General features: G+C 50.7%; 1 protein-coding gene across 2 annotated transcripts in view; it reads right to left on the bottom strand.

Moving 5' to 3' along the window:
- Positions 1-22808, bottom strand: part of DSE (dermatan sulfate epimerase) — a 116869-nt gene that overhangs the window by 23283 nt on the left and 70778 nt on the right. The window contains exon 2 of one of the 2 annotated variants that reach the window (XM_082249563.1): positions 19678-20146. In XM_082249563.1, coding sequence (XP_082105689.1) covers positions 19678-20093 — 416 coding nt within the window. In that variant the 5' untranslated portion in view covers positions 20094-20146. The remainder of the gene's footprint in view (positions 1-19677; positions 20147-22808) is intronic. The other variant, XM_082249564.1, reaches the window with a different exon arrangement.

Here is a 22808-nt window from a genome sequence, read left to right as displayed (position 1 = left end):
CTGTCCCGGGGGTATTTTTATAAAAAAAAAAAAAAAAACGTCCCAGGGTGGAACTCCGCTTTAAGAGAACCACAATTTTTGGTACGCAGATGGTGTGGTCTTGGTGATGTTACACTGAAGTTGGTGCAAGTAGCTTGCAGTGGATCTGCACAAGTTTATCATGACACAATTTCATTGGACTTTTTGTATGAAATGTATTTACTGCACTTTGGAACATACATATATTAATTGTTCTCTAGATCGATCACATTGCACTTTTACATGAGCAGTCAATTGGATCCGCCTGTGTTTTTCAGGTGGACCCAATTGGACCCTCTATTCTCTTGGAGCAGCGGGTGTAATCTTCAATCCAATCTGCTCTACTAAATAAAATTGGAAGGGGATCTGATCCTCTCCATCTGGGCGGATTGGATCAAATTGTAGTTGGGTGTAAACGGTCAACAAAGTCTGTTTACACCCGACCGCCCATAGAGCAGAGTGAGCTCTGTCCCACACTGCTCAGCAAGGATCAGCTCACAGATCCCCCACTGAGCAAAGCCTCTCCCCCCCCCCCCACTGCCCCCATCACTCTTTTCCCCTTGTTCTCTCTTCCCCATTTGTTCACCCTAGAGAGGATCCCCATGTACATGCAGTGGGCTGTATAATAAAAGTATACACAGCCTGGCATAAAAAGGCATTTCATCAATGCCCTACCTTCCCGAGAGGACCGTCATCTGTACCATATCAGTGCCTGCTGGCCCCGCCCCTCTGGTCTCACTCGGCTCTTCCCCCTGGTCTCCCTCTGATCCTAATCACCTCCAGTTCAACGGCAATTGTATCTATGCTGGACTGGAAGTGGGACTCCATGGCAGGGGGTTGTTTACAGAGAGGGCTGGAGGGGGAGAAACAAACAGCCATCGTCTGCCCTGCAACTCACTGCAAGAGGAGGAGGAGGGGCCGGGAGAGGAGATGGAAAAGTGTGGAGGCAGCTCTGTAGTTGTCAGTGACGGGGCTGTGCTGCCTGTCACTGTGCGCTGCTGTTCTGAGCGAGGAAAATGTGCAAGCAGGGGCAGGACCAGGATTAGCATTTCTTGAGAGAAGCCCCGGCTTTAGCGCCCCCTCTCCTAGCGCCCTCAGGCGGCCTTATGCTGGGGATGGCCCTGCTCTCATCCAAACTAATGCTAAAGTGTGCTTTAAAATCCTCAACAAAATTGCCTGGAAGCTTTGCAAATGCTTTGTAGAAGTGTCTGTACACACTGCTTCTATACAAGTGGAAGCACACATGCACAAGGCCTTCTAGCAGTATTAAACCCAAAACCAAAAATGTATTGTATTGCATGTAACTGCAGATGTACTAGCAGATTTACCGTATTTATCGGCGTATAACACGCACCTTAATTTTAGGAGGTATATTTTAGGAAAAAAGCTTAAATTTGAAACAGCTTTGAACTCAGAACTTTTTTTTTAATCAAATGCAGCCTCACCAGTGCCCATGAATGCAGCCTCATCAGCGCAGTGTCAAATACAGCATCGCCAGCGCAGTGTCCTGTATTGCTTCCTCGCCAGCGCAGTGTCCAGTATTGCTGCCTCATCAGCACCATTGCACTGAGCGGGGGCGGGCTGGGTCGAGGAGAAGGGCGGACGAGCGGCCACTGTCATGTGAAGTCTCGATGCCTAAGATAGACGTTACACGTCCCGGCATTGGGCCACTGTGCTGTCTATCATAGGAGGCGGGACTTCCTATGACAGCGACCGCTTGTCCTTCCTTCTGCTCGTCCCGACCCGCTCCCCTCTGCCTCTTAGCGCTGCCTGGCCTTTTTTTTTTTTTTATTATATCGGCGTATAACACGCGCTGCTGTTTTGCCCTCCATTTTTAGGAGGAAAAAAGTGCGTGTTATATGCCAATAAATACGGGTATATACAATAATAAAAATTTAAAGCCAAGCACCAACCAACACTTTATAAGCAGTTATAGCAGTTTTTTTCCTTTTTTTGGGATAAAGGTTGTACAAAAATAAAAAAAAAGCTGATCATTGTAAACAACCCTGTCAGTGGTAAATGGTTTGTCTCATCCCTGTAACTGCTACATCTGCAGGACAGCTTGCTGTATTGAAAAAAGACATACTGGCTAGATCACCAAATTAAAAAAAAAAAATAGTATTTTTGTAAGAGCTTACCATAAAATCCTTTTCTCTGAGTCCTCTGACAGACGCAGCGCTCCATAGTTTCTTCACCAATGGGGAGTAGATTAGGCAGTGAAACTTTTCAGAAAACTTTTCACCTGACACGCCTATAGGGGCTGTCCCTCATTACATTACCCCAGACACACTGTGCTCACTAATCAGTTTCATAGCAAGCAGTGAAAGAAGACAGAACCAACCCCAAAATAGAGGGGCGGAAGCTGCGTCCGTCAGATGACTCAGAGAAAAGGATTTTACGGTAAGTTCTTACAAAAATCCAATTTTCTCTTTACGTCCTCTGACAGACGCAGCTCTCCATAGTTTCCTCACCAATGGGATGTCCCATAGCAGTGTAGGCATGAGGGGTGGGAAGAACGCAACCAACAACCGGTAATGTTTCATCAAGGCTTGAAAACATAGCCAACAGGTCAACAGAAAGCTCTTTAAAACCAACAGGAGCTTGCCCCAGAACAAAAATTCACCCCATAAAGAGAACAACAAACCTCTTCAGCAAACAGCGGCCTGCAGAACTCTGCGGCCAAAGGAAGCATCCGAGGATGCCATCACATCAATCTTGTTGAATTTTGTAAAAGTGTGCACAGACGACCAGGTCGCCGCTCCACGCACCTGAGCCACAGAAGCCTGATGGCGAAAGCCCAAGAGGCACTCAGCATCCTAGTAAAATGCGCTCTCACAGGGAAAGGAAGAACCTGACCCTTCAATGAATAGGCCTGAACAATAGTCTGTCTGAACCAGTTCGATAAGGTTGCAGCAGACGCAGCCGAAACCTTACGAGATGTCTCAGGAAGGACAAACAGCGAATCAGATGTCCGAAAGGATTCCGTGGCCGACAGGTAAACCCTGATGGCCCGAACCAAATTCAGTGAATGCAAAGTAAATTCTTTGGGATGCTTGGGCTTCACACAAAGCGAGGGAAAAAACTGAATTTTTGTAAAATCTTACCTGTGAAATTCCTGTCTCCGAGTCCTCCGACAGTCGCCGCCCCTCTAAGTCATCACTGTTGGGTATTGACTTCCGCTCCGCAGGAGTAGCTAGGCATATAGACTTAGTCAGAAGACATTAGCATATACACACCCATGGGGGCTGTCCCATCTGGTCAATACCCCCCTGCATAACCACTCCCAACTCAGTTTGGTAGCATAGCAGTGGGTAATAAGAACCCCAAAGAGGGGCGGGGCGGCGACTGTCGGAGGACTCAGAAAGGAATTTTACAGGTAAGATTTTACAAAAATTCAGTTTTCTCTTACGTCCTCCGACAGTCGTCGCCCCTCTAAGTCATCACTGTTGGGATGTCCCAAAGCAGTATAGACATGAGGGGTGGGAGACGCAACCGTAGAAAAGGCAACGCAGTACCCACATCAGAGAAAGGAATCTTACATGCACCGTATGAGAACCAACTGGGCAACAGAAAAAAAATGCTCAACAGGAGCAACAGCCCAGGAAAGCAAATGCCAACAGCCAGGGACCCAGAAAAAAAACACAAGGGTCCATCATGGCACTGCCGCACTGAGAACCTTGCGGCCAAATGAGGCATCAGCCGATGCCAGAACATCTACTTTGTAGAATTTTGAGAAAGTGTGCACCGACGACCAAGTCGCAGCCTTGCACACCTGGGCCACGAGGCCCTATGCCAATAGGCCCAGGACGCACTCACAGATCTGGTGGAGTGCGCCTTAACAGGGAAGGGTTGAACCCGTTCCTTCAAGGTGTAAGCCTGTTCAATGGTCTGTCTGATCCATTTGGCAATAGTCGCTGTGGATGCAGCCATGCCCTTCCGAGGTCCCTCAGGAAGGACAAAGAGGGAATCAGTTTTACGAAAAGATTCCGTAGACGACAGGTAAACCCTGATCGTCCTGACAACATCCAAGGTGTGCAGAGCAACCTCCTTAGGATGCTTAGGCTTTGTACAAAGCGAGGGCAGGACAATGTCCTCATTAATGTGGAACTCAGAGACCACCTTAGGAAGAAAGGAGGGCTGCGGACGCAAAACCACCTTATCCCGGTGAATCACCAAGTACGGAGTACGGCAAGATAACGCTGCCAGTTCCGACACTCTGCGAGCCAAAGTGATCGCCACCAAAAAGGCAACCTTCTTAGACAGCAGAGGCAACGAGATATCCCAAATGTTTTCAAAGGGAGCACGTTGTAACACGGACAGAACCAAGTTCAAGTCCCACGAAGGTAAGGGCTCCTTCCTGGGAGGAGCCAAATGTCGCACACCTTGAATGAAGGTGCGAACCAGAGAATGAGACGCCACAGGGCTTTGGAAAAGAATAGCCAGTGCGGACACCTGGCCCTTGATCGTGGCCAGCGCCAGGCACTGGTCCACTCCCGCCTGGAGAAAGGCCAACACTCTCGACACCGAGTACGAACGAGGGGAGAACCCCCTGGACTCGCACCAGGCGAAGTAAGCCTTACAGGTATGGTAATAAATCTTTCCAGAGGAGGTCTTCCTAGCCTTGACAAGAGTAGGGATGACCTCAGAGGAGAGACCCTTGTCCCTCAGGATCTGGGTCTCAACAGCCAGGCTGTTAAAGCCAGCGACTGTAAAGCAGGATGGAAGATCGGACCCTGAGACAGGAGATCTTCCCGCATGGGCAGCCACCACGGAGGCGTGGCCAGTCCGGAGCCACCAGGTGCTGTTCCGAGGCTAGCCTGTGGAGGAACCTGGACAGCAACTGAATCGGAGGAAAGGCATACATCAGACGATACTGATGCTAAGGGGCCACCAACGCATCCGAGGCGACTGCCAGCGGATCGCGCGTTCTTGCCACGAACCTTTCCACCTTTTGGTTTAGTCGAGATGCGAGCAGATCCACGTCCGGGGATCCCCACCTCGCACACAGCATTTGAAATACCTCCGGGAGCAGGGACCATTCCCCCTGGTCCAGGGTCTGGCGGCTCAGATAGTCGGCCTGCCAATTCTCCACACCCGGAATGTGAACTGCTGAGATCGCCAGGACATGAGTCTCGGCCCACGATAGAATGTCGGTCACCTCCCGGGCGGCAGGAGCACTCCTGGTGCCCCCTTGGTGGTTGATGTAAGCCACCGCGGTAGCATTGTCCGTCTGTACTCGGACAGGAAGGCCCTGAAGACGGTCCGACCACTGGAAGAGACAGAGTTTTATCGCTTGCAATTCCAGCACATTTATTGGGGAGGGAGGACTCCTCCACCGACCACGTGCCCTGGGCAGACAGGTTGCCCAGGACTCCACCCCAGCCTGACAGGCTGGCATCCGTGGTAATCACCGTCCACACCAATGGACGGAAGGACTTGCCTTCCGCCACCGACGGGGACTGGAGCCACCACAGAAGAGCCAATCTGGTCTGACGACTCAAGGAGACACTCAGATTTAGGGACAGAGGTAGTCTGTCCCACCTGGCCAGGATCTCCGTCTGGAGAGGCTGCGTGTGAAACTGAGCAAAGAGTATCGCCTCGAAGGCTGACACCATCAACCCCAGAGACCTCATACTGGTCCTGAGTGACGAGGACGGATTGTCCCTGAGGGACCTGATCTCGTCCTCCGGCAAGAACACTTTTGCCTGAGCAGAGTCCAGAATCATTCCCAGATAGGGAAGACGAACCGATGGAGACAACGCCGATTTTTGAACGTTGATGGTCCATCCGAACTCCTGGAGCGTCTGTACCGTGGTGGACAGATCGCGCACTAGGTCCTGGCTAGCCCGTGCCCTCAGAAGGAGATCGTCCAGATAGCCCAAGACCACAATGCCCTGTGCCCTCAGTAGGCCCAGAACCGGCGCCAGCACTTTGGTAAAAACCCTGGGTGCCGAAGCGAGACCGAAAGGTAACGCCACAAATTGGTAGTGGTCCTCTGCGATAGCAAACCGAAGGTACCGCTGATGACCTTCGAAAATGGGGATGTGCAGATACGCATCCTTCAGATCTATCGAAGCCAGGAATTCCCCTGGGCTCAGAGAGGCCACCACTGAACGGAGAGACTCCATACGAAACTTCCGAACACGCACTAAGCGGTTCAGCGATTTTAGGTCCAGAATAGGACGCACTTTTCCCTCCTTTCTGGGCACAGTGAACAGATTTGAATAAAACCCCTGAAACCTGTCCCAATGAGGCACCGGGACAATCACCCCCTGAGCAAGAAGGTCCTGTACCGCCTGGTGTAGGTCCTGCAGACGCCCCGGAGGCAGGTGAAGATTTGAGGGAAAAAAGCTCTCCGTCGCCCTGGAAAGGAATTCGATCTTGTACCCCGATCGAATGATTTCCTGAACCCACCTGTCCGATATCCGGAGCAGCCAAGGTTGGAGGAAACCGCGCAAACGTCCCCCCACCCCTGAAATGGGTGAGGGCGCCCCTTCAGGCAGAGGCTGACTGATCTGCCGAGCCGGTAGTACCCGACTTCTGCTTACCCGCCCAGGGTTTCTTCTGGTTGCCCTGGGCATTGAAGGGCTTGCCCTTGGATTGATTCCGAAAGGCAAGAAAGGACCCCTGAGTGGATCTAGGCGCAGAACCCCGCTTGCCTCGAAAAGACTTGTTCTTCGGGTTCTGGGGCAGCATAGTGCTCTTGCCCCCCGTGACGCCTTTCACCAGGGTATCCAACGCCTCGCCAAAAAGGCGAGAGCCAGCATAGGGAAAATCAGCAACTGTTTTCTGTGAGGACTGGTCGCCCGACCAGCTCTTCAGCCATATCAGTCGCCGGTTAAGCACCACTACACTAGAGAGGCGAGCCACCAAGGGGGCCTCATTCAAGGCGCATCACACACAAATACATGACTCCTTGGTGGATCTGATCCACCATTTCCAGCCGGGCAGGTGGAACACCATCAGACACGAGATTGCTCCTAAGCATCTTAGTCCAATTAGCCACCGCCTGAGCCACCAAAACGGACGTGAAAAAACGGGTTTGAGCAACGAACCCGCCACCGTGGAGGAATGGCGGGCTAGAGACTCCAACCGCCGGTCCGTGGGATCCCGGAAAACCGGGGTATCCTCAGTAGGAACCAAGGTAGCCTTGTTTAACACGGCCACAGTGTGATCCACCTGCGGAGGCACACACCATCGTGATTCCGTAGCCGGCGCAAAAGGATAAAGCAATTTGAACCAGGAATGGACGTTTCAACGTGCGCCACATTTCATTAACAGTGTAATGAAATTCAGCTGGGCAAGGAAAAACCTGCGCCGACTTGCGGGTCCTGTGCGTCCCAAATGAGGACACAACGCACGGAGGACAGGGCTCATCCTCCAAATGTAAGGTTTCCTTTACAGAAACATTAACTCATCTATGGTCGCCCATTCTTCAGGTGACCCTGGGGAGGAGGTATCAATCCCCTCCACCTCAGCCTCCCCCTCAGACCCCGGGGGGTCCAAGGATGAGCGGGACCCTGAAAAGGGCACGCTCGCAGCAGCAGCCATATCCCCATCTGAATCAGAGGAGAGAGACAATCTGGGCCGCTTTTTTGCAGCACGTTCAGACATCAGCATTTCCATATTACACACCAAAGTCGCCACCACAGCAGCCAAATCGGGTCGCTGCGGGGCCACAGGAGAACTGGGGACCTCCACCAGAGCTGGGGGGAATTTGCTATCCTGAGAATCCATTGCTCAAGGTTACAGAAAACAAACAGTGCAATAAAATGTGAACTGCCCCTTTAAAATCGATGCGGAATGCGCAGCCCACCGCTACAGCTACAGTGACAAAGACCCCAAAAGGAGAAAAGAAAACTGAGCCAGAAGCGATAATACAGAGGAAAATTGAGAGCGATAACCTGCAGAGTGTTGCTACCGATGTCCTGCTGCAGATGGAAAGGAAGTGCTGCTGAAGTAGGCTGAACTATAGACTGCCAGACTTAGGAAAAATGGCTGCCCCATAGGGATGCATTGGAGGCTACGCCAAAATGGCCGCCGAACATGCGGTCGGACCGATCCTCCACCTCCCACAAAATGGCGGCGGATGGCGCCAAAATAGCATGCAGTATCGCCCCCAGGGAAGCTACACATGCCTGCCCATAGCCAAGATGGCGAACCGCGCGAACATACACCAATGCGGTCGCCGCACAAAAAAAGTCTGCACCCCCAACAATGCACCGAAGTGACACAGGGAAGGGGACCCCCAGAAAACATACAGTATCTGCACAAGCGATCCCCACAGGGACCGCATAGGGAGCCACACAGGTACAGACATGGGGAACACACAGCAACACAGACTGCCACCCCAGACAGAGGCCCCACACAGAGGTACTTACCTGTACCTGATGGCGTGGGATGCCTCTATGAACGGAAAACCGCTGTCCCCATCTGACAGGGAGTGCCGTGAGCCAGGGACATGACACTGCAGCATCGCAGATGTGTCCTGTGAGGTAGCCACCTCACGGCTGCATCCCTGCAGCGAGCAGGGATGGGTAGTTCGTAATGCCAGGGCGAACCATAGCTGAACGCTCGATGGCGGGCTGGGGGTCCATCTGACCCTTCTGCCCTGGAGAACCAGGGCGGTCAGTCCGAATCCCAGCACCGCATGATCCATCTTCATCAGAAGAAACGACTAGAAGCTGACAAAATAAACAGCTAGTAAAGTAAGAAAAAACTGACAATCAAATAAAAGATTAGGAAGGCTGAGACTGAAGCCCCAGCACAGGAAAGCCTGACTACTCCTGACGCTAGGCAGATTAAAAACTGAGTTGGGAGTGGTTATGCAGGGGGGTATTGACCAGATGGGACAGCCCCCATGGGTGTGTATATGCTCATGCCTTTTGTCTTTTGACTAAGTCTATATGCCTAGCTACTCCTGCAGAGCGGAAGTCAATACCCAACAGTGATGACTTAGAGAGGCGGCGACTGTCGGAGGAGAAACAATATCTTTATTGAGGTGGAAAACCGACACCACCTTAGGTAGGAAAGATTGGTTAGGTTGCAGAACAACCTTATCCCTATGAACAACCATATAAGGCAAACGGCAAGACAGAGCCGCCAACACAGACACCCTGCGAGCAGAGGTGATAGCCACCAGAAAGGCAACTTTGAGACAACAAAGGCAGAGAGATTTCTCTGATATTCTCAAAAGGGAGGTCGTTGCCAAACAGACAAAACCAATTCAGATCCCACGGAGGTAAAGGGGATCTCCTTGGCGGAGCCAGATGACGCACCCGTTGAATAAAGTTGCGATCAAGGAGTTAGTTGCCAAGGGATATTGGAAGGAAATGGCTAAGGCCGACATCTGACCTTCAATCATGCCCAGAGCCAAACGATTATTCCACTTGTTTCTGCAAGAAAGCTAAGACCCTTGCCACCAAAAAGGAACGAGGATGCAACCCATGCGACTCACACCAGGCAATATACATATTCCAAGTACGATGATAAATTGTCCTGGAAGTAGCCCTCCTAGCTCGCAACAAGGTAGGAATCACAGCATCAGAGAGACCTCTGTCTCTCAACACCTGGCCTTTAACAGCCAAGCCGTTAAAGCCAGCGACCGCAAAGCAGGATGGAAGATCGGTCCTTGAGACAACAGATCTTCTCTCAGACGCCAGGGAGGCTCGACGGCCACCCTTACCAAGGCCACGTACCAAGACCGGCGAGGCCAGTCTGGTGCCACCAGAAACACCCACACCTCCTCCAACACCAACCTGCGGAGGGACCAAGACAACAGTTGTATCAGAGGAAAGGCATAAAGCAGCCGATAGCGGCTCCAAGGCACCACCAATGCATCCGCGGCATCGGCCAGAGGATCTTGAGTCCTGGCCACAAACCGCTCTACCTGTCCGTTTAGACGAGACGCAAACAGATCCACCTCTGAAGTTCCCCATCGGTCACACAGGAGGCGAAAAAAAATCTCCGGATGCAGGGACCACTCCCTGAGATCCAGAACCTGACGACTCAGGAAACCCGCCTGCAAGTTCTCCACACCTGGGATGTGAACTGCAGAGAGGGCTGGAACGTGCGCCTCGGCCCAAGTCAGAATCTCGGCCACTTCCTTGGCTGCCCGGGCACTCTTGGTGCCCCCTTGGTGATTGATGTAAGCCACAGCTGTGGCAATGTTGGTCGGAACCCGAACCGGGAGACCGTGTAACCGAGGCACCAAATAGAGCGGACAGAGTTAGATTGCCCTGAGCTCCAGGACATAGATAGGCAAAGATTATTCCACCTTCAACCACATTACCTGGACACAAGGGTGTCCAGTACTCCACCCCAGCCCGTCAGGCTGGCATCCGTGGTGATCACTGTCCACAATAGCGGCAGAAGGGACCTGCCCTGGCTCAGAGCGGGAACAGAAGCCACGAGAGCTCTGACCCCGCGAGACGGCTTAGACAGATCATCCTGTCCAAGGGCCGCGGATCCTTGTTCAACAAGGCAAGAATCTCTGCTGGCAGAGGTCTTGCATGTAAATGGGTAAATGGGACCGCCTCGAGGGCCGACACCATCAGCCCCAGGACCTCCATACAGGTCCGCAGGGAGAAGAGATCATTGTCTATCAGGATCCTGATCTCGCCCTGCAAGGTCTGTAGTAATTTCCCTGGAAGAAAGACCCTCGCTCGAGCGGAGTCTAAGACCATGCCCAGATAACTCAGTCGTACCGACGGAGTCAGCGCAGATTTCTGGAAGTGGATGGTCCACCCGAACTCCTAAACTGTGAATGCCAGGTCGCCCGACAGGGTGGCACAAGAGCTCGCCCTTAACAGGAGATCGTCCAGACAGCCGAGGACCGCAATCCCCAGTTTGCGGAGCAAAGCCAGCACCGGGGCCAAAACCTTGGTGAAGACACTGGGAGCGGCAGCTAGACCAAAGAGTACTGCCACAAATTGATAGTGCTCTTCTGCCACCGCAAAACGGAGATACCGTTGGTGACCCACGTAAATAGGGATGTGCAGATACGCATCGTTTAATCGATGGAGGCCAGAAAATCCCCTTGTTGCAAAGACGCCACCACTGACTGGATGGATTCCATCCGAAAAGTCTGTACCTGCAAAAGGCGGTACAGCTATTTGAGGTCCAGAAATTTGAAGCACCTTTCTCTCCTTCCTGGGCACCGTGAACAGGTTTGAGTAAAAACCCCAATACCAGTCCCGCTGAGGAGCCAGGACAATAACGCCCTGTGCAAGAAGATCCTGCATTGCCCCCCCTGAGATCGATCAAACAATCCGGAGACAGACGGAGATTTGATGGAAGGAACCTGTCCGATGGGCGAGACCAGAATTCGATCTTGTACCCTGTATGAATCAATTCATGAACCCATTTGTCTGAAATCAGAGACGTCCAGGGTTCCCGAAAGTAACGCAGACGTCCCCCCACCCCTGAACCGAGTGAGGGTGTCCCTTCATCCAGAGGACGACTTGTACCGGACTGACCAGTCTTGGGCTTACCCGATCAAGCCTTCTTGTTTCCTCAGGAGGCTCTGAATGGCTTGCATGTACTTGCGCCCCCGAGGCACGATAAAGCCCCCTTGTTAGACCCTTGCTGAACACATCCAAGGAGTCACCAAAGAGGCGTTCACCCAAAAAGGGAAGAGCAGCCACAGCCTTCTTAGGAGCCTGGTCTGCCGACCAGCTCTTCAGCCACACCATGCGACGTATTGCGCCCCCCACCGCAGACACTCTGGCAACCAGAGGGGCCTCGTCCTGGGCCGCAGCCCACAGGTACACCATGGCCTGGGCTCATGGCTCATAAGCACCTGGACCCATTCCGTAACGGTCTGAAAAAAAATAGGACGGAGGCGAAAACAGGTTTGAGAATCGAACCTGCCAATCACATGCAGGGTGGCGAGACAGGGATTCCATTCGCCTGTCCATCGGGTCCTTAAACACCGGGAGTCTTTCATGGGAAACACAGTGGATTTATTCATCCGGGAAACAGTGTGATCCACCACAGGTCACACTGTGCAAGGGGACAACAGCGCTGAAGGCGCTTGGGCACCACCAGCATGTGCTTAATGCTTCGCCATTGCTCCTTCACGCCATTGTGAATATCCTCGGGACAAGGAAAAACCTTATCCGACTTCTGGGCTTTTGTGTGAGCCGAAGACAACCCGCTGTACCTGACTGTGTGGGCTCATCATCTACATGCAATGTCTCACTTACTGATCAAATCAATGCTTCCACCAAAGGGCGTTCCCGCGCCACAGCTGAGGGGGGTTCATCCTCCTCCCCGGGCAGGGATCCCTCAGGGAGGGCAGTGTCCGTGGCAACCAAATCAGGTTCTGATCCAGAGGACTGAGGGGGCATTGGATAGCAACTTGTAATATCACAAGATCCAGTGTGGATGCCAGAGTTTTCTACTGCTGCTGACAAGAGACATGAGGGATAGCGATCCGGAATTTCCGGCATGTGCACATGTAAAGTCTGAGGGAGAATTCATGTCCCGGCACTCCATTTGCAGTAGTAAAGAAAAAAAGCGCGTTGTCCCTTTAAATCACGGCCGCGTGAGATACTGCGCCATACCGCTCTGCGGTATCCCCCTTTAAGGTTGCAGGAGCAACACGTGCCCTAGGAAAGCCCACCAAGACAGAAGGCACCTGTATTTTAACCTCCTGGAGCAGCAGCGCTGGGTCTGTCTTCAGCTTGCAGAAAATGCCTGACAGGAAGTGACAAAAAAAAAAAAAAAAACACTAGAGGCCGAGCAGTGCCTGTGAACACCCAGGCTAACACAAAATGGTGCCTAATGTTAAAGTATAGGAAGCTCAGAGAAAATGGCTGCCACCCATACAGCACCCATGCCCAAACTTAAAATGGCGGCCGAAAACGGTGCCAAAACACACAGGGAGCTAGTAAAAATGGCCGCTGCCCTTACACAGAAGCGGCCTATGCCCACACCTAAGAGGACCCTCCAGGACACGGTAACAATCACAATACCCCCCCCCCAGGAGTCAGACGCTGCTATAGCGCCCCCAGTGGCCTGACAGGCCTGGGAGATCTTTCAGAGGGACACAGCTCTGTTATCCCCAGGAGTGGGCCCACATCCACCCCACAGATATCCGTCCCAGGGACACAGGGGGCGTTGCATCACTCACCATATCATGGACCAAAGGGCTCCGCTCCGAAACAGCTCACCTCCCACCCTGAGTGGGGGTGCTGCCAGCCAGAAAGGGGTACACTGCAACTCAGGGCGTTCCAGATTGATACATCCCGGTGAAGCATCTGCTCGCAAGCTCGTCCCCATCCGTTGGGGCTCTGTCGTAGCGAGGCCTGGGCGGACCACAACCTGCTCACGCTAGTTGGCCAAGCTGGGAGACCATAAGGATCTAGATTATCCAGTGTGAAACCCCAGCCCGGCTGTCGCTTGTAGTTCACCAGGAGGATCCCCCTGACACTAGCTAGCGAAAGTGAGTAAAGAGAAAGAAACAAACATTTGTAAAAGAAAATAAAAAACTGAGACCGAAGTCCCAGCAGGGAAACCTAGGTCCTACTCCTTCACTAGGCAGCAAGAAACTGATTAGTAAGCACAGTGTGTCTGGGGTAATGTCATGAGGACAGCCCCTATAGGAGTGTCAGGTGAAAAGTTTCACTGCCTAATCTACTCCTGTAGATGGCGCATTACCCATTGGTGAAGAAACTATGGAGAGCTGTGTCTGTCAGAGGACGTAAGAGAAAAAGGAAAAGGAAGAAAGTGTAAAAACAAAACTAATGGAGCCATCACACCTAAGAACTAGTAAGCTTTAATAACAATCATACATGTTTGCTTTTGGGTTTAATACTGCTTCAAGGATAAACTGCAATAACACAACTTGCCTTCAGTTGACCAAGCAGTATAACCCTAGTTCCTTCATTGTAGCACACCAAGATAAGCTTTGAGCCATCCTGGCGAATTGTCAGTGGTCTTAAAAAAAAAAAGATTGTGGGAACACTTTAAAACTACCCATAGACATGAGATGGCAGTCACTCAATCTAGTCAGATCAGGTGATTATACTGTCAGTATTGTATCTGTAGGTCTGGTCTGTTGGCTGATTGCGCTTCAGAGATAAACAAAATAATCAGGCAGATCAGACCACCCTTCCGATCGACATATGCCTGGTACACAAAGGCTGTTTTATATTTTTAGCCCACTATGTTGAACAAAAAGAAAACTGAGGATCTTGCTGTACTAGTTTTGCGATGCAAATGCAACGATCTCCCCGCTGGGCTATTGTGTTCTGACATGGGGACTGCCCACCCCCCCACTGGCTGTGAGCGCTTACCTGTGTGGGGGGGAGCAGTCTCCCTGTCAGAACACAATAGCCCAGCGGGGAGATCGCTGTACTTGCATAGCATAGTACAGGCTGCTGTACACACTGGCCAAATGTCAGCCGCTTTCTGTTGAACTGGCCGATAGCGGCTGATATTCACCCTGTGTATGCCAGCCTATAAACATTGTCTCTAGACCCTGTCAGAAAGCATCTTATAACTGGGGGTAACCTAAGAATTATTTTGGCTTTAATCCAGGCACTGTTTTTAACCAAACATTCAGTAAGAGTCCATTCACACTGATCCGACTTGGACCGCGACTTGTCAGCCTGACGTCGCGGTCCGTCACGCTCCCATTGTGCGGTACAGGACCCGTTCTAATAGGTGCGACACAAGTCGCTCCGACATAGAAAAAGGGTCCTGTACTACTTCGGGGCGACCTGGAGCGACTTGCATAGACATTCATTTTATGAAGTCCGTGCAAGTTGTGACGAAGTCGCGCTGCATGCGACTTCACAGGTCGCCCCAAAGTCGGATCCGCCGTAGTGTGAACGGGGTGTAAAAATTGATTTTTGTAAGATCTTACCGTAAAATCCTTTTCTCTTAAGCTCATTGACAGACGTAGTCCTCGTTGATTCAACACACTCGGGTTATGCTGCCCTCTACAGGAGGACTAGACAGGAAAGAAAACACTCTGGTTACACCCTAGGGGCAGTCCCAGAGGGTATATCCTCTCTCTCTCTCTGCTACAGCAAATCAGTTATGTCACAAAGCAGTGTTTAGAGAATTTAACCCAACCCAACTCAAAATAGAGGGGCGGGTACTACGTCTGTCAATGAGCTTAAGAGAAAAGGATTTTACGGTAAGATCTTACAAAAATCAATTTTTCTCTGTCGCACATTGACAGACGTAGTCCTCGATTCAACACACTCGGGACGTCCCAAAGCAGTACCACAAATGAGGGGTGGGAAAATGGAAATTAAATCCAATCTAGAAGGCCCAACCGGTGCCAACTAGAAGTCTTCAATGCTCATCAATCAAAGATGAGACTCAACAGAAAATTCCAACAGAAAGAAACCCTCGAGGTAGACCGCCGGTCTCCTCAAATTGCGGCCTGCAAAACCTTGCGGCCAAATGAGGCATCCGCCGATGCCATCACATCAATCTTATAAAATTTTGTAAAGGTATGTACCGACGACCAGGTGGCCGCCTTACATACCTGGAACACTGACGCCTGATGGCGGAAGGCCCAGGAAGTACTGAGCGCTCGAGTGGAGTGCGCCCTAACAGGGAACGGAGGACTCCGACCCTTAATAGAATAAGCCTGTACCACCGTCTGTCTAATCCATTTGGAGATAGTCGCGGCAGATGCAGGCAACCCCTTTCTGGGGCCATCCGTGATCACAAAAAGTGAATCCGTCTTACGGAACGATTCCGTAGCTTTTAGGTATACCCTGATTGCCCGAACCACATCCAAGGAATGCAACGCATGTTCCCGATGATGATTGGGCTGAGGACACAAGGAAGGTAGTACAATATCTTCATTCAGATGAAAGTCTGAAACCACCTTTGGAAGAAAGGATGGCTTAGGATGAAGAACTACCTTATCCCTATGAATCACTAAGTATGGGGACTGGCATGACAATGCAGCCAGTTCTGACACCCTGCGTGCAGAAGTGATAGCCACTAAGAAGGCTACCTTCTGGGATAAAGTCAGCAAGGGAATCTCCCTGATGTTTTCAAAGGGAGGTTTCTGCAGAACCGACAAAACCAAATTAAGATCCCAAGGCGGTAAGGGTGCGCGGACTGGTGGAGCCAGGTGCCGCACCCCCTGGATGAAATTCCTCACCAAGGATTTTGTAGCCAAAGGCTTCTGAAAGAAGATTGCTAATGCTGAAACCTGACCCTTGATGGTGCTCAAGATTATTTTCTGCTCAACCCCCTTTTGCAGAAAGGCCAATATTCGGGTCACCGAATAGGTACGTGGAGGAATTCCTAACGATTCGCACCACGCGATACAAGTCTTCCATGTGCGATAATAGACCTTGCTGGAAGTCGCTTTCCTTGCCTTAATTAGAGTAGGAATAACTGAAGCTGACAAACCTCTGTCCTTCAGTACCTGGGTCTCAATGGCCAGGCCATTAAAACCAGCGACTGTAAAGCACGATGGAAGATCGGTCCTTGAGACCGCAGACACTCTCTGAGAAGAAGTTCCCAAGGAACGTCCGCGACTAGCATTCCAAGTCGGCCAGACCGGCTTGAAGAGGCCATCCTAGAATTTCCAGGACAACTGGCGCTGACTGGATCCGAACCAGGCTGCCCTAGAGCTATCTGGCCCCGGCCATCCGACAAAGTCTGATCGTTCACTGTTCCCACACACATTTCTCCTGGTTGAACCACAGGGACCGAAGTCACCCGGCTAGAGGCTCCTTGGTCTGTCTGTTCAACCGGATCCGATTCTTGTGGGGAACTGAGGCTAATCTTTGGAAAAGGTAAAGAAAATGATCTGTTCAGGGAACGGTAACTACCGCTCCCTGTAGTACTTAGATGTTGGAAGGGAAGAATTGCACCGGTAGCAGTGGTCGATGCTCGATCTAATGCCCTGAATACCGGTGAAGACGTCCCCCCCACCCTCAAGCCGGGTGGGGGCGCACCTTCAGGCTGTGTAATCCTTTGCTTCAGGTTTGGCTGAGTCGGTCTTTTGTCTGTCCGACCAGCCCTTCTTGAACCCTCCTGGAGGAGTCTTGCCCTTCCCGCTTGCTCCAGCTGAGCGAACGAACCCTTTATGGGCGGTAGAGAAAGGTAAAGCTTGTTACGAGGTCCTTTAGCTTTAGCAGCCTGTGGCAAAAAAGTGCTTTTGCCCCCAGTGGCATCCTTAATGATCTCATCTAGGGTGGCCCCAAATAGGCGATTCCCCTGAAAGGGGAGATTCGTCAAGGTCTTTTTGGAACCTAGGTCCGCTGACCAGCATTTTAACCACAGCACACGTCTGAGGATTACCGCTGACATAGATGCATGCTCTAATAGGGGGGTAGCATCCAAGGCTGCGTCACAGATAAACTGTAGTCCTTGTATAATCTGTTCCATCAAATCAGATGTTGCCTGGGGGATATCTTTCCCCTTCAGGTCCTGGCGCACCAATCTCGCCCATTCCGTTAATGTCTGAGACACTAAACCAATGACAATTACTGGTCTAAAGGCTGACCCTATCAGGGAAAAGATAGTGCGGGACTCCGCTTCTACTTTACGATCCACCGGATCCTTAAAGGAAGAAGCGTCCTCCACCGGAATAACCGTGGCTTTATTCAGTCTGGAAATGGGTGGATCCACCACTGGTGGTACCGTCCATTTCTTAATGAGGGATTCCTCAAACGGATAGCGTCTAGCAATGCGCTTGGAAATAGTAAAGGTACGCTTAGAATGCTCCCATTCTTCTTTAATTTTATTACCAAAACACTTGGGTACAGGAAAAACCTTCACCGTTTTGGTGGGTTTGTTAGTACCAAAGGGAATCTCTGTTTCAGTTGCCTCTGCCGGTAAAACCTCAAGTCTTAAGGTTTCCCGAACCGCCACAACTAGTGCGTCCACCAATGCTTCTTCCTGAATTATGGCGGAAGCATGAACGTCCTCCTCACTGTCTGAGGGAACTTTACCTGAGACAACAGCCCCTGCAGAGGGACCTGCAGCTGCAATGACCATCTCAGAATCTGAAGTATCAGATGATATAGGGGTAGGCGGGGGTCGCTTTCTTGACCCCCGTTCCTGACAGGCCGTCTCCACCCGAGCCACCAAAGACTCCAAAACTGCTGTAAATGCATCTATACTCTGTGCACCGGCGGGTCCCGCGGCCCCCTCTAGGGAAACAGGTGGGGGTACTTGTGTGGCAGGGTCCATGATAATTCCAGATGCTACCCGGAAAAAATCAATTTGCCAAAAAAAAATAAAACCACTTTTTTTTTTTTTTTCAGACCCCCAGCGCCACAAAGCCCCTCAGTGTACCTGCTTAGGCTATAGAGCGAGAGAGAGAGATAGACCCCAGGGCCCACCACTTGATGCTCAGAGTTTCAACTGCAACTTGTCTCAGCACTGTCTAGAGCAGACAGGAAGTCTCTTGGCTGGCTTCCCGGGAAGAAAGGAGGAGGCTCCGCCCCGGCGCCTCCCCTAGCTCCACGAGGTGTTTGAGTCACCTCAAACATGGCCGCCCCCATGCTGGAGACACGAGGCTACGCCAAAATGGCGGCCTCTTGCGATCTACCAGACAATGGCGGCGGCCTGCACAGAATAGCGGCATGTCTGCAGAAGAATCTCGGCCTCACAACCCTTCACCCTCATGGTGGTCAGCGGTACCGGACCCTGGCGGGTCGTATGCGGTCTGTGGCCGTCGGGAGGCATCTGTTTAGCTGGAGGAATGATCTGGAATGCAGTATACATATATAGACATCGCCCTGTGGCTTCTGACAGGTAGGATACTTTATACTATCACAGTAAAGTTCTAGTACTGCCACTGACTTCATCATTTTAACATCTTTGCAATTAGATTGTCAGCTCCCAAACCAAGCCTCCTGGCTTTTTGTTCACAAAAATCACACTCAAACAGGGGGATCTGTGACATGTTATAGGATAGAGGGAAGACCCATCCTTACCATTACAGCGAGGGGCCCGCGTTCACCACAAGACCCGTCAGGGGAAAAGGGGGGAACATACTACTCACCATACCGGAACCAGGCGGGCGCCAACTCCTGACAGTACCCCTCTCCACCGAGGTGGGAGGGCTGTCGACCAGTACGGACGCCGTGACTCATGGTCTTAGGCGTTTCGGCGAGACGTTTAACTCGCAGGGTCAGTCCCCGTCCAGTGGGACTATGTCGCGGCCGACCCAGCGCGGAGCTATGGCCTGCACGCGCTCGCAGGCTGAACTGGGGTGACCACTGGATCTCAACATCCAGCCCGTCGCCCAGTTCAGCTTTCTTGCTTGAAGATCTCACAGGAACACTGGAGAAAAAAAGCTGTCTAAAAAATCTTTTCTTAAGAAAAAAATCCTGCCAGGACCGAAGATCCCAGCAAGGTATCTAGGTCCTTACTCCTAACTAGACAGAAAAAAACTGATTTGCTGTAGCAGAAAGAGAGAGGATATACCCTCTGGGACTGCCCCTAGGGTGTGGCCAAAGTGTTTTCTTTCCTGTCTAGTCCTACTCCTGTAGAGGGCAGCATAACCCGAGTGTGTTGAATCAACGAGGACTACGTCTGTCAATGAGCGACAGAGAAAAGCACTTTATAAAACTAGCAGTACAAGGGAAGGAAGACACCGGTTGTCAAGATGTGCTTATCAGAACCGTAAAAAACAGTAAAAATAAACATTTTAAAAAAATCTACCAACTAGGCTGTGCTGCCATTCGTTCCATATAATCTCTTGCAAAGCCAATTGCTTCAGTGTTGTCAGGATTCAAGACGCAGTACATTGCCAGTGCTCCCAAATTGTTGCCGTATATTTCATTCCATCTGGCAGAAAAGTCTTTTGGTTCCCAAGGTGGTAGGTATTCGGTGGGGTTAGTCAGCATTGTATGAACTGCCTCATTTATACGTGATGCGATGTACTGATGGCTGCCTGCTGCTTGGGCACGCAGTTTCGCCACTTCGCCTTTGGAGAAGTACAACATGGGATAGCCGTCATATTTCGCATTGAGAAATGGGATTTTAGAATTTGTGTTTTCCTCTGTGCCACACACAATTATACAAGAAAGCAGGTATATGAAGAACACACTGGGGGCCACCCGTGTGAGTGTCCTCATTGTAGCATAAGATCTCCAGGCCACACACTCTGCCAGATCATCTTTGATACTGCCTGGGGAAGAGAAGAGCATGAAAAATGAATACGGTAAAAAAAATAAAATAGAAAGGATAAAACAAAAGTTCCTACAATTCTTCCTGCAGAGGGCGGGGTGTTAAAGTGGAACTTCCTTTTAGGAGCTTGGTTCTACTTTAACCACCTCAATACAGGGCACTTAAACCCCCTTCCTTCCCAGACCAATTTTCAGCTTTTAGCGCTGTTGCAATTTGAATGACAATTGCGCAGTCATGCAACGCTGTACCTAAACCAAATGTGTCATTTTTTCCCCACAAATAGAGCTTTCTTTTGGTGGTATTTGATCACCGTCAGGTTTTTTCTTTTTTGGTGCACAAATAAAAAAAGACTGAAAAGTTTGAAAAAAAAAAAAAAAGTTTTTTTGTTTAGGTTATAAAATTTTGTAAATAGATATGTTTTTTCCTGCACTGATGAGCACTGATGATGCCGCACTGACAGGCACTGATGAGGAGACACTGATGGGGTGGCACTGATGGGGTGGCACCGATATGCAGCACTGATGGGCACTGATAGGTAGCACTGATATGCAGCACTGATATGTGGCACTGATAGATAGCACTGATATGCAGCATTGGTGGGCACTGATAGGCAGCACTGATGGGCACTGATAGTGGCACTGTTGGGCGGCAATGATCGGCACTGATCGGTGGCACTGATAGGCAGCACTGGTGGGCAATAATGGGCACTGGTGGGCGGCACTGATAGATGGCAATAATGGCACTGGTGGGCAGCACTGATAGATGCCATTGGTGGGCAACACTGATAGGGAGGGCACTGGGGGGCTCTCTGAGCCCTGCTTGCCATCCCTGGTGGCCATAGTGGGCATCCCTGGTGGTCATGGGTGGGCATCCCTGGTGGCTTAGTGGCACCCCTCCCCCCCCCAGGGCTGCACTGGTAATCAATGTTCTGATTACCAGCACAGACCCCCCCTGTGATCAGTGAGTAATTAGAAATACTCACTGATCACCCCCGCAGCAGCACCGATCCTCTGATCTTCTCCTCACTGACAGGATCTGTCAGGAGGAGAAGAGATCGAAGCCGTTACAACGGCTCTATTTACATTACATGACGGCTGTGATTGGACACAGCCGTCATGTGATCAGGAGGGCCAATCACAGGGCCCTCCTGCCGAATGATGTCGCTCTGTGTGACTCCTATTCTGCTGCTTAAGTGGGAGCAAACTCCCATGGTTGATATTTACCTATAGGTAAGCCTATAAGGCGGCTTACCTATAGGTACATTTAATGACTCATAAACATGCACAGTTTGGAAGATATTTACTTGTGAATGGGCTGGTAATGTCACTGGCACATGCACTCTGAAGGAACAAGTGACATCATCGAGGTGTGGCCAATTAGATGACCGGAGAACGTGAACCCTTTAAGGAAGACCAGGTGAAGATGGAAGCCCTGTCAGCGCCTCCCTGGAGGGCTTTGTTTCAAGGTAAGTGTCACATAATGTGTTAGCATGTGATGCATATACACATTACAACTTTACCTTGCAGCTTTAAAAAAAAAAAAAAAAATGCTTTAACCACTTCTTGCCTGCCATATAGCAGAATGACGGCCGCAAAGTGGTTAAGTTATCCTGACTACGCACACCCACGAGGGCGCGCAGAGCGGCGATCGTGGTGCGATTTGTCACTCTGACACACCGCATCTCTGATCCTGGCAAAGAGCCTATGACGTAGGTTCTTTACCATGTGATCAGCTGTGTCCAATCACAGCTGATCACATGGTAACCAGGAAGTGCCGTTTATCGGTTTTCCTCAGTTCGCGCTGACAAGTCGCGAGTAGAGGAAAGCCGATCGGTGGCTCTGCTGACAGGGGGGGGGGGGGGGGGGTCTGCACTATGCTGATTATAAGTGCAGACCCATCAGGGATGTTCACTAGAGCCCCACCAGGGATGCCAACCCATGCCACTAGGGATGCCAACCCTAGGCCACCAGGAATGTCAATCAGTGCTTATCAAAGATGCTAATCAGTGCCCATTAGTAATGCCTGTCAGTGCCTCATCAGTGCTGCCTATTAGTGCCATCAGTGCCCATCAGTGCCGCCTATCATTGCCCATCAGTGTTGCATATTAGTGCATCATCATCAGTGCCCATCAGTGCTCAGTGCAGGAGAAAAAACATACTTATTTACAACATTTTATAACAAAAACGAAGAAAAAAAATTTTTTCCCCAAAATTTTCGTTTTTTTTTTTATATTTGTTTAGCAAAAACAAAAAAAAAAAAAAAAAAACAGTGGTGATCAAATACCACCAAAAGAAAGCTCTATTTGTGGGGAAAAAAAATGCTAAAAATTTAGTTTGGGTACAGTGTTGCATGGCTACGCAATTTTTATTCAAAATGCGACAGCGCTAAAAGATTAAAATTGGCCTTGACAGGAAAGGGGTGAAAGTGCCCTGTATTAAAGTGGTTAAACTCTGAAGGGCCAGGGCAATGGGTGGGTCACGTGTGCTGCCTGATTGCTCTAATCTGATGACAGTGAGGCTCAGTGGAGGAGCCACTGTGAAATTCTTTGACTCCCCCCTATGATGTCATCACAGTAATTCACACAGACGGCTTTAGTATATAGAGATCCGACGCATGTGCACTGCAGGTGGCAACACTGCAGGGACTAGATGAGCCTGTAAATC

This window comes from Pelophylax lessonae (genome assembly GCF_965119305.1).
Source record: "Pelophylax lessonae genome assembly, chromosome: 3".
Lineage (NCBI taxonomy): Eukaryota > Metazoa > Chordata > Amphibia > Anura > Ranidae > Pelophylax > Pelophylax lessonae.
The sequence above is the reverse complement of the archived record's forward strand: the minus strand, read 5'-3'. Positions and strand labels throughout refer to the sequence as shown.